The sequence below is a fragment of the Octodon degus genome, unplaced genomic scaffold (assembly GCF_000260255.1).
Source record: "Octodon degus isolate 3935 unplaced genomic scaffold, OctDeg1.0 scaffold00026, whole genome shotgun sequence".
Classification (NCBI taxonomy): domain Eukaryota; kingdom Metazoa; phylum Chordata; class Mammalia; order Rodentia; family Octodontidae; genus Octodon; species Octodon degus.
This window is the reverse complement of record NW_004524602.1, coordinates 12,184,761-12,197,019: the sequence shown is the minus strand read 5'-3', so window position 1 is coordinate 12,197,019 and position 12,259 is coordinate 12,184,761. Positions and strand designations below refer to the sequence as shown.

Here is a 12,259-nt window from a genome sequence, read left to right as displayed (position 1 = left end):
TTTTCTGAATATTGCTTAATCTTAATTTTTGTTCTAAGATTTACATTATATCTTTGACTTAAATTTATTTAAAAGACATCATATGATATCTTCTCCTAGTATTAGAAACTTTAAAAAAAAAATCAAAAACTTATTTTTGCTTTGTTTGGTTTCTTGAGACGGTCTCACTAGGTAGTCCAGGCTGGCCTCAGCCTCCTGAGTACGGACGGGGACTACAGGTGTGCCCTGCCACAGCTGGCAAAGCATTTGAACTTCGACAGTTACAAAGGTTGTATACAAACATAAAATAAACCAGTAAGAGCAAAGTAAAAAAATAAATAAATAAAAAATAAATACGTCAGGGAAGGAGCCATCCGGCGGAGAGACGAGGGGTAGCGCTGCTCAGGTGGTGGAATGGGGAGTGTAGGATCTAGGTGGGATGGAGTGTTTACTGTCCAATGCTTTTGACTATTATAACAAAAGAAAAACTTGGAATTTTTCATTATTCTGGACCCCAGAGCAGGGAGAGATGGGTAAGAACTGAGCGGCAGAGGCCCAGCCCACAGGGACTTTGGTCAGTGGGGACCAGGTAAAACCTCGTGAACCGAAGCCTGATGACATTAGCACTAAGTAGTGGTGGGGTCCAGAATAAAAGGTAACTCCATCCAACAGAGGAGGATCAGATGGAACGGGGTGGGGATAGCAGATTCTGAGGGGCATCAGCACTGGATCTGGAGCTAAAGGGAAAACTATCATTTTCTAGGGATGAGAGGGACAGCAGGGGCAAAGATAAACCACAGATGTTTTCAGAGCTCTGACCGCACTGACACAGAGGTGCTCAGCGTAGGAGAATGGCTGTGGGCCCGCCTGGACCCCAGCGCAAGCTCGAGCCTGCAGGCCTCTCAGGGCTCGTCATGCCCGTTGGCCTCCCCAACCTACTGGCACTTGTGAGAAGGTGAACCCCAGGCCACGATCTGCACTTCAGCAGCTATACACAAACAAGAAGGACATGAGAGCCATCCTTGAAAATGTTAGAAAGAAAGACTCAGAAATTAAACAGCTGTTGGGTTCATGCTGGTCTTTCATTGGCTTTAAATCTTCTCCTGCACCCTCACCCCCCAGAGATGCAGGGCCTTGTTAGGTTGTCCATACCAGTCTGGAACTCCTGGGCTTCGATGGTTCTCCGGCCTCAGCCTCCCAGGTGGCTGGGTCTGCGCTGTACACCCCACAAGAGATGCGAGATGAGCGTTTGTGTGTGTTTGTCCAAACCAATGCAAGGTGGCTGAGAAGGTTCTGCCTTATTAGAATTCTACCTCCTCTGGCACTTGCTCTTTGACTCTGAACAAATCACCTGCCCTCTCCAGTTCCCTCTGCCTGTCTATAAAAGGGGGATTTGAGTTGAGTTTTTACTAAGATGCAGCTTAGCTGGGACAATTTAAGATTTTACATTAGTATCATAACACGAGTAGAAGAACTGTAAGTAAAGAAAAATAACTGAAGAATTGGAAACAAGAAATCGCTGATCAACACATGCTGCTTATATTAAATTTCTTTATCTCCTTAGGGCTACAGTAGACCTCTAGAGAGGCCCCCAAAACCATCCCTGGGCCTGTCTACCAGCACCTCCTCCTGGGGAATGTCACAGCTTTCAGAATATTCACTCTCCTAACACTGCTCCTGCTACTCTACCCTCACATTGAACAGAAAGGCCAAATCTATTTTACAGCCTCCTCTAGTCTCCTAAAGCATTGAAATTAAAGAAAAAATGATTTTGTGTCTTGTGCTCCTTATTGCATAACACCTACACCTTCCACTGCCCACCGTGGTTCAGTCACCGGTTTACCCTGTGACACTAGACAATCTTGATCCTGTCTACAAAATGAGAGTTGAATGGGCTTCCGTTTATGAGCCCACATCCGGGATTCTTCTGCTCTACAGGTGCGTACTGAGGCTGTGAGAGGCCAAAATTCTGCAGGCCCACCTTCTGCAAAGAGTGCCGAAAACAGCAAGCCCAAGCATTGCAAGCAGGCTCGTGCCAAGTTGGGAGCACAGCCAGGACTCCTCACACTCAGCAATCAGCGAGAGACACAAGACCGGGTGGGCAACCAGCAGAACACAGGCCATGCTGGCCAGGAATGCTGCTGCAAACCAAGAATTTCCTGCTGAGATTTTCTGTCTTCCTTCTAGGACAAGGAAGACAAGGCCTCCAAGAGAACCAGAACCATGATTTGGCAACCAACCACAAGGATGGAGTTGAAGGCTCCCGTGAGCACTCTGCTTGGGTTGGCTGACACGCAGGAAAACGTCCTCATGCATGGATGTCATGATGGGCATTCAGGAGCACCTCTGTGAAACCAGCACCCTAGATCAAGAAACAGAATAATACCTGCACCCCAGAAATCCCCTCCACACCATCTTCCAGCCTCTAGTCCCCTGAGCACGGCCACGACTCTGACCTCCAACACCACGGATTCCTCTTGTGAGTGTCACCCAGTGTCCAGGGTGGCTGGCTGCCACCCACTGGCACATTTGCATAGCGCGGACTCAACAGGGAGCACTGGCAAGATGCCTCTGGCGAGGTGGGGAGGGTGTGGGGCGCTAGGGTACTCACGCAAAGCAAGTGCGTTCACAGACAGACCCCAGAGACTCAGTTGCCCCCGTGCATGCTTCCTGCAGCCTGACACCTTCCTCCTGGGGGTGCAGAGACGGGAGCACTACCTGAATTCCAGAAGTAGCTGGCTTCAAGGGCAACTCCATCACCAGACCAAAGGCGACACCTCATCCCACGACCATGAGATGGCTGGATCATCAGCCCCGTTTTATAGATCAGAAAGCTGAAGCTCAGAGGTTGAGCAAGCTTCTCCAAAGTTGTCCAGCAAGCAAGAGGGCCCCGCCCGCAGGACTTGTAACCCTCAAGGCCAAACTCTTCATCTCCGCGTTGGCAGGGAGTTTGACAACCGACTCGGCCCCCACCTACGTCTCCAGCACTGTTGGTCTTGGCTCCATTTCTTTTTCGCTTTTTGTTTGTTTGGAGACAGGGTCTCGCCACACAGTTCAGGCTGGACTTGAGCTTACTTTGTAGCCCAGACTGGTCTTGAACTCACAATGATCCTCCTGCCTCAGCCTCTTCAGTGCTGGGATTATAGGCATGTGCCATCAGGCCCAGCTTTGGCTCCATTTTAAAGTCACCCTAGCCTCCTGCAAACACATCAAATCCAGGCACTCCCTGCTTTGGAGCCACCCCATGCTAATGCAGTTACCCTATAGTTTCCTTATTAACAACCTTGCTGGACATACAATGCAGGGCTGTCACCCCAGGGCCTCAGGGGCTGATGCAGGTTCAAGCCCTGCCTAAGTAAATTAGTGAGAACTTGGCTCCCAAAAGAGAAGAGAAAAAAAAAAAAAAAAAAAAAAACAAACCAGAAGGAATCAAATTAGCCTTTCACACACCCTAGTCACCCTTCTGTGTTCACTTGTGTAGTAGCTGTCTCCACCAATAGGGCATCCGGTGCATGAAAGGACAGAAATGATCAATGTCGTTCATCGCTGCCTTGGGCAGTGTCTGGCACACAGCAGATCTCTGCTGTGTTCAGTGAAGAAGTGGGGAGGAGAGGACCGGCCAGATAGTTCAGCAGACTAAATGCCTGCTTAAGCAAGTGCAACGCCGGGACTGGGGTTAGATCCCCGCCGCCACATGCCGCACTGGCCCCGCACCTGGGCGCACTGAGCTGGCCACTGAGACTGGCCACTGAGACTGGGTATGGTGGTGCATGCCCGTAATCCCAGCACTAGGGAGGCTGAAAACAGGAAGATCACTATGAGTCTGAGCTGCATGGTGAGACCCTGTACCAAATACATTTCTAAAAAGAAGGAAGAGCCAGCCAGATAGTTCAGCAGACTAAAGCACCTGCAAGCAGGCACAGGGGCTGAGGGTTCGATCCCCCAGGGTGTGCTGAGATGGCAATTGAGACTGGGCATGGTGACGTGCCTGTAATCCCAGCTGTTGAAAGGCTACAAACAAGCAGATCACTATGAGTCCAATCTAGTAGTGAGACCTTGAACACCCTGTAGACCCTTCCCTAAAATACAAATAAATAAATAAAAATTTAAAAAGGAGGAGGAGGAAGGAGGAAGAGGAAGAGGAGGAAGAGGAGGAGGAGGAGAAGGAAGAGGAAGAGGAAGAGGAAGAGAAGTAGTAGCGGGGAGGAGAGAAGGATGAGGCTATCCCCGCACTGGCTGACTGGTTGGCCTGAAGGCAGCTGCCATTCCAGTTGTTCTATGACTTCCCCTTGCCCACGCTAAGCCTTAGTTTCCCCAGTGGTCAGCTTCCCTGACCTCCAGACCACAAGTCCTGTACCCCTACCTGGCCTGTCCGAAGCGTTCAGGTCCCCAGCCCCCGGCTGTGTCTTACCCACCTTTAGCCTCATTAGCACTGTCTGTGTTTGGTGTGTTGGGACAGGATCTTGCTAAGTAGTTCAGGCTGGACTTGAACTCGGTGTACAGCCCAGGCCTGCTTCACACTCACAGCAATCCTCCTGCCTCAGCCTCCCGAGGGCTAGGATTACAGCGTGTACCACCACACTAGCTCTGGTAGGCACCTGAGACAAGGGCAGAGACAGGGGACCCCAGGCTGGGAGGTGCAGGGAGTCTCGCCACCCGCTGGCAGGGAGAACCAGAACACAGCAGCTGTCTTCTGGTGCTAACATCTCACACCCTTCACTAAGTATGGGAGAGAAAGGACCACGAAGGAGCACCTCACGAACTCCCCAGGACACCGCCTCTTCTTCCTTTTCCAGAGCCCCGCCCCACTCCTCTCTTCTTTCCTCTACCCCGAGTCCAAGCCACCTCTGCCCTGCTGCTGCACATACAGCAGTCCTGGGGCAGCTGAGCTCCGGCAGGGCACACTGCGTCTCACACATCTGTGAACTTAGCACAGAGCCTACATTCGGCACATGGCCAATGAGAGGCACCGAACCAAAGGCCAGGGGCAGGCCCTGCCCAGATGTGCTGCTGCTGCTGCTGCTGCTGCTGCTGCTGCTGCTGCTGCTGCTGCTGCTGCTGCTGAGGACACCACCTCCAGAAAGCAGAGGGTCCTGAGCTGCACCCAGCCGTTGGCCCCTGCCTTCCTGGCATCCCTGTGCAGGCCCCAGGGCTACAGTCAAAGTCCCCAGTCAAAGTCCCCACTGAACAGGCCAGGAGGACACTCCCTGAACCACCGCACCTGCCACCTCCCACTTTCTTTGGCACAAGGTGCATCTGGCTTGGAAGACCTTTCTGTCTTTAAATACAAAAAAAGGAAGAGAATGAGTCCTGGCCCAGCATGCTCTGAAGGGAATGGGCCTCGCGCTTGGCCTGTTCCACACTGCAGACCTCAACTGCCAGCATGTGCCAGGTGTGGGTGAGCACACGGGAGCGCAAGGGCCATGCTCCTGGGCGGTGCCCGGAGCCTCAGCCCCATCGCTTGCCACCTCAGCAGTTTCGGGCAACTTGCTTACACTGTGGGCCACAGCCTCCTCCGGAAAACCAGAGTGAGAAGAATCCCTAGTTCACATACTGTTTGAGAATCGCACTTCAGCATTAGGGTTTTTTATATGCACTAAACACCATTTACAGGGCCGAGGATATAGCTAAGTAGCACAGCATCTGCCCGGCAAGGGAAAGGCCACTGAGTTCCATTCCCAGTACCAAAACAAACAAACACCGTTTACAAATAAGTAGTTATTAGAAGGAGGCCTGGCCAGCTGTGGTGGTGCACATCTGTGATCAGCACTTGGGAGGCTGAGGCAGGAGGACGGCTACTAGTTTAAGGTCAGCCTGGGCTATATACAGAGTGAGTCCAAGACCAGCCTGAACAACATAGCCAGACCCTATTTCAAAAAAAAAAAGAAAGACAGACAGACAGACAGACAGACAGACAGACAGACAGACAGACAGATTGAAAGACATAAAAGAAGCATGAAGATTTGCACAGCCCCCAATCGGGCTATGCTGAAAACACAGATCTCAATGGTTCTTGCCCCTTCTACCTCACTGCCAGAGCGATGACTGTGCGGTCACCCACGACAATGACTAAACCCAGGGCTTGTTTTCAGAGCTGCCGGTGGGCCCGCGACAAGTGCACGCCTTGCAACCCCGGATGACGGCGACCGAGAGAAGCACCGCCAGCTCCATCTGTGCCCTCCACCGCCCACTCGGCCTCCTACCTTCCCAGCTCTTCTCCGATGTCGTAAAAGTCCTCCACCTTCTGTTGCTTGAACGAGTCCATGGCTGGGCTCTTCATGGAGGCCTGAACCACCCAACCCTGGAATGGGGAGAGACTGATGTCAGGACACCAGGGAAACAAACACAAGCCAGGCGGGGCGGCGCACACCTGTAATCCCAACACGCCAAGGGCCGAGGCAGGAGTGCCGCTGCGAGTTTGAGGCCAGCCTGGCCTACACAGTAAATTGAAGGCCAGCCTGAACTGCATAGCGAAACCCTGTCTCAGAAAGACAAAGCAAGCATGAGCCTGAAGCCATAGGCCACAGGTCGTTAATAATTGCAACCACCGGGGCCGGGGAGATGGCTCAGTGGAATAAGCGCTTCCCTGGCAAGCGCAAGGGCCTGAGTTCAATCCCCGGTTCCACCAAGAAATAAATAAATAATAATAATAATTTCACCACCACTGACCTTCTCAGACCAAAAAGCTACAACTCTTGTTGCATAGGTCCTGCTTTACCTTGGTCTTAACCATCCAGCAGAAAAGTATGAAGACGAAATTATAAGAAATAAAGCCATGCTGTTAAGTTGAGCTGTGGGGGACTCAGGTCAATAATTTCTGACATTGCCAGTTAAACAGAAGACCCAATGCTATTATGGGCTACTGGACTCTTTTAGAATATTTTGCTGAGTTTACACACCTATAATATTCAATAACGGAACTTAGGAAGAATGGGGTATACCTATGAATGTCCATTTTGTATCTGTGTATTCAAAGTGGTTGGGGTAGATATATAGTTGCATTCTGTTAATGAATGGAATGATTTGTTCTAATGGTGTTTGCAAATAGGATCACAAGTCCGCATCTTGTACAGCAATTAACCACTAAGAAGAATATATGCAGTGTATTATTTGTTGAAAAATAAAAAAAATACAAAAACAAACAAACAAAAAAAATAATAATAATAATTTCACCACTGTCCCAGGCCTGGTTCCTTCCACAAGAGCCACCCTATTCAGGCTCCCTCTTGTCTGTGACCAGTGGTGCTCAGTGCTTATTTGATTCAATCTGCCATTTGTATTTTCAGTGCTAGGAATTTAATCCAGGGCCTTGTATTACTACACAGGCACTCTACCACCAAACTACATCTCCAGCCCTTTTTTAAATTTTTTATTTTGAAGGGATAGTCAGATAGCTCAGCAGACTAAAGCGCATGCTTAGGCAGAGCACAGCGGTGGGGGTTCAATCCCTGGTGTGCCATGCTGGCCCTGCCCCCAGGGCTCACTGAGATGGCAATTGAGACTGGACGCGGTGGCACATGCCTGTAATCCCAGTGCTTGGGAGGCTGAAAACAGGAGGATCACTATGAGTCCAATCTATATAGTGAGACCCTGTAAGACCCTGTAGACCCTGTACTAAATACATAAAAATAAATAAATATTTATTTTGACACAGGGTCTCACTGTCCAGGCTGACTGTGAACTTATGATCCTCCTGCCTCAGCCTCCTGAGTATTCGAGATTCCTAGTATGCATCATCACCCCCAGCTCTCAATTGAAATCTGAGCACAAATCAAATTTATGAAGGAGAAAGAAAGAAGAGCTGTCTGCATCTTCAGATCTGTCTGCAGAAGTTCAGCTATTTGCTTCCATATAATTCAGAGTCCTGGGAACAGAGGTGGCTGTGGTTCAGTAATAAAAGCACTGCTTTTTGAGTTAGGAGTCCCAGGTTCGAGTCCCAGCTTTGCATGGGTGAGACAGTTAAGCTGCCGGTCTCAACATCTTCATCTGTACAATGGAGCTAATGCTGGAAAAGTCAAGCCCAGGTCCTGAGATTGTTTTGTAAATGATTAAATGCTGAGAAAAGCAAGGGATTATCATGACCTCAACCCCCTCTGGGAGTGCCGGTCTGAACAGATTAGCAAAAGCTCTCTCATCATCTATGATGGGTGGGAACAGTGTGACAATAACTTCAACAGGCTGCCAGGAGTTGGGAGCCTGTGGGGCCGCTTCCTCCTCTGCCTACAATGCTCTCTGCAAACTCATGGCTTGGCAGAGGGCTGAGGTCTCCACCACTGTGGGATCGAGTTGGCTCTGCTGGCCTGGGCACCTCAGGGAAAGGGGACAGCCATGTCCCACAGCAGTAGCTTCCTGGGGGCATTACTTCATAAAGACCTTTCAGGGCCCACCTGGCTGCTGTGGGCAGCTCCTCGGCCTGCCAACCAGATTTCAGCTGTGCCCAGGCCCCAGGAACCACAGAAGACTTCTGTTTTCACCAGGCCCGCCAGAGGCGCCACCCCATAAGGATACAAGGCCATTGCCTACCTAGTTGAACTCTTAAGGAACAAACACAGTTCCTCCCTCCCTCCACCTAGGTCCCCCACAAACCAGGCTCTGCCACTTTCTCTCCCTTCTGCAGAGCAACACACATTCCCAAAGATCCCCCAAGGCAGAGAACGGGCCTGGAGCCAGGGCCACCTCACGCTCAGGGCCACCTGCCAGTCTTGGTGCCCATGGTCCGTCATGCACCCACCTCCTGGCTTGGTCTCCACTGGCCGGAGCACATATGGGACACTGGAAAAGGCCAGCCCAGCAGCCTCACTGTGGCCTGGAGCAGGGTGGCACCCCTCTCTGGGCCTCTGTCCTCTGTCAACAGGGATGACACTCTCCACCTCAGCTGTTCACTCCTGCTTCCAAGGGGGTTCCACTGTGGGAAGGCCACAAACCACCCCACACAGAAGGCGCGTGATCATTGTTTGACTCATCCAACCCATTGTTCAGGTCTCTGCTTCCCACACCATTAAGGAAACAAATTAAGTTCCTTTCTCAGGGGATAGTTTTGGGGTACCTCTGACAGGGTAGACTTGACCAGGACCAGAAGCCAGACCTACCCTCACCTACCATCCTGGCAAAGCTACTTCTGTTATTAGGAGGTCACTGTCTGCCATCTTTTTGCTGAAAAATTCTGGAGATCCCACTGGGGTCAGGTATACTAATTTTACACAGCTACTGGCAAAGATAAGCAGAAAACTCCAAAACAATGCTGGAGGCAGATATGCAGGAGCAACTAAGGTCTTCCATTTGGTGAGAAGCCAGCTCCACTTGTCACTGGAAGGGGCTCTGGATTCAGAGGAGTCAGACCTGTGGTGCCCACTGGTGAGGGGTGGTGACTGGGAAAGGGACACATGAGGCTTCTAGGTTCTGGGAAATTTGTTTCCTAATCAGACTGGCTGTATCCTGGATATATGGGCTGTACATTTATTTTGTATACAATCTATATAATTTAAAAATTAGACCAATATCTACCTTACGGGTCACAGAAAATAACATAAAATGTTTAAATGGTTCCTAGATGTTGTGGTTTGGATTTAAAATGTCCTTGGGCTGGCCAGATAACTCAGCGAACTGAAGCACCTGCTTATGCAGAGAGCAACGGCCGGGGATCCCCAGTGCTCCATGTCATGCCGGCGGGTGGCAGCTACCCCCCGGGGCGAGCTGAGTCAGTGATTGAGACTGGGCATGGCGGTACACACCTATAATCCCAGCACTTGGGAGGCTGAAAACAGGTGAATCACTGAGTCTGATCTATGTAATGAGACCCTGTAGATCCTGTAGATCCTGTACTAAATACAAAAAAAAAAAAAAGTCCTCAAGCTGGGTATGATGGCACACACTTATAATCCTAGCACTCTTAGAGGCTGAGGCAGGAGGATCACAAGTTTGAGTCGACCCTGGCCAATTAAGTGTTTATTGAGACTGTCTCAAAACAAACAATTAAAAAAAAAATGGGCTGGGGATTCAGCCCAGTGGGAAGGCATTGGGTTCAATCAGCACTGCCACAAAGAAGTCCCTCAAGGGCTCCAGAGGTGGGGCCGTTGTGAGGTGACTGAAGCACTCTCTTCATGGTCTGATGAAGTCACAGCTGAAGGAGGGTTGGGGACTGGGGGAACCTACGTGGAGGCGGGGGGTCAGTCCGTGGGGAAGGGTACACCCTGTCCTGCCCCTTCCTCTCAGACTCTCTACTTCTGACTCCTCCACGATGTTCCATGGCACCACAGGCCCGGCAGCAGTGGAGCGCAGGAGCCATGGATTGAGCCCCATGGACTGGTCCAAAACCATGAGCCAAAATGGATCTTTCCTCCCTGAAGGTGGTCAACTCAGGTACTTTGTCACAGTGACGAAAAGCTGACCACCACATTGGACCATTCCAGTCAACATGAGTTCCTTCCCTCCTGCCTGTCATCTCCGGACACCATGAGGACGACTCTCACATTCTCACTACTGTCCCCTTGTAGCAGGTGGCACAGAGCCATGTCTGTAAGTACTGGCTGATTTATAGTTAGCATTCAGCCTCCTTTCAACAGCTGGAAGCTCTTTCTTAACAATCTCCTTCCCCCCTCCTCCCCCCACCCCATCAATTTCTACTGGATCAGTCAAAAGGAGAAACTCTAGGGTGGAACTAGTACCCAACCAGGATCCAGAGAAGGAACCAGACAGAGTCCCCCCACAGGCCCTGAAAAGCCAAATCCTCCTGGGAGCCGGAACGATGCACCTGTGACCCTGTGAGAGGAGCAGGCCATCAGCTCCAGATCTGCTGTCTCAACACCCCAGCCACTCTGTACACGCTGGGTGAGAACTCACAGCGAAACAAACACTGGAAACCACAGCTGCTAGAGGTAGCTCACTGATCTGGCAAAAAGAGGAAACTGAGGTCCAGACAGGGGCAAGGCTTCACTGACAGACACCCGAGCCCCTCATGGTTGGCCTGGGCTTGGGAAGTCATTTCTTTCCTGGGGGACTTCTTAGAAGGAACGTCAGGGCCGGGAAGCCACCCCCACGGCCACCAAGCACTCTATCCCAGAAGGCCACAGCTCATTCTGCAGGGCAACTCCCAAGTTCCTAGCCTACCTCTCCCAGGGTCAGCAGGGCAGAGGCCAGTGGTAAATTAGTGTCTGGGACACACCCCTGCCTAGGGATCATCAAGGCAGCCCCAGGGGACACCACTCCCGCAGGCCCAGCTCACAGCCTCAGGGTCAGCTCAGCAGGATCTCTTTTTTTTGGGGGGGGGGGGAAGTACCTGGGATTGAACTCAGGACCTTGCCCTTGCCAGGCAGGCACTTATTCTATTGAGCTATCTCCCTAGGATCTCTGATGAACAGCTGGGGCTAAGGAGCAGGCGACCTGACAGGAAAAAAAGCCAGCTCTTCTGTGTTCACTCACATCTCCCCAATGGGGAGGCTATAACGACTGGCTCAGGACAGGATAGTGCCCCCACATCGCCCCGCCTGAGATCCCCAGGAAGCTGCTGGGTTATCAGTGGGGTCCATAACCCCACTGATAACTGGGGTGCCTTTGCCCAGGCTAAGATTCATTATTGGGGGAACAGAGGAAAGAGAAGCGGCCAGAGCACCAGCCCCTTCGGAGAACAGGACACCCTGGCAACACCTGCGCGAGGCAGCAGCGCACGGGTCACCGAGCAGCGCCGCAGCCTCCGCTGCCTCCACAAGGCTCTGGAGGGCGGGTGCCTGTGCCCGGGCACAGCCCTCTCCTGGCCCTGCCTGCGCGGCCTCACAGGCGCTCGCCCCTGGGCTGAGAGCCTCGTTTGCAAGTTACCGAGTTACAGCGGGGTCCGCCAGACCTACGTGCATCAAAAAATGCACCCCTAACCCCTGCCCCCGGCCCCGCCGGGACGACGCACACCCCCTTCGGGGCCATCACGACGCCCTTCTAAGCCCCAGCCCCAGCCCGAAGGGACCCACCGCGCCCCAGCCTGCCTATCACCTGCCGGGCAAGGCCCGGACAGCGCAGAGCCGAGGCCACCCTGCTTGCGGAAACGCGTCCCTCGGAGGGCGCCTCCTGCGGGGAGGTCTGGCTCCCACCTCCGTCGCCGCCGCACCCCGGCTCGGGGTCAAAGTGCCAAGCTGGGGGGCGCCTGGGGCCGCCGCGCGCAGAGGAGGAGCGGTCTCGGGGACAGGGCGCCCCGCGTTCAGCCCCGCGGGTCCCCCAGCCACAGCTGTCCACGCGCCCCGTCCCGCCCGTCGGGCCCGCGGGCCGCGCTACTCACGGCGGGAGGCTGCGCTGC

The 12,259-nt window shown here is 52.4% G+C and overlaps 1 protein-coding gene across 3 annotated transcripts in view; it reads right to left on the bottom strand.

Moving 5' to 3' along the window:
* Dapk2 (death associated protein kinase 2) overlaps nucleotides 1-12,253 on the bottom strand; it is a 107,090-nt gene extending 94,837 nt beyond the window's left edge. For 2 of the 3 annotated variants that reach the window (XM_004628828.3, XM_023712540.1), the window contains exons 1-2: nucleotides 12,242-12,253; nucleotides 6,183-6,280 (exon numbers count right to left, since the gene is read on the bottom strand). In XM_004628828.3, the coding sequence (XP_004628885.1) occupies nucleotides 6,183-6,259 (77 nt within the window). In that variant the 5' untranslated portion in view covers nucleotides 6,260-6,280; nucleotides 12,242-12,253. Of the gene's footprint in view, nucleotides 1-6,182; nucleotides 6,281-11,958; nucleotides 12,052-12,241 lie in introns of those variants that run through there. The other variant, XM_023712542.1, reaches the window with a different exon arrangement.
* Nucleotides 12,254-12,259: the final 6 nt, after the last annotated feature.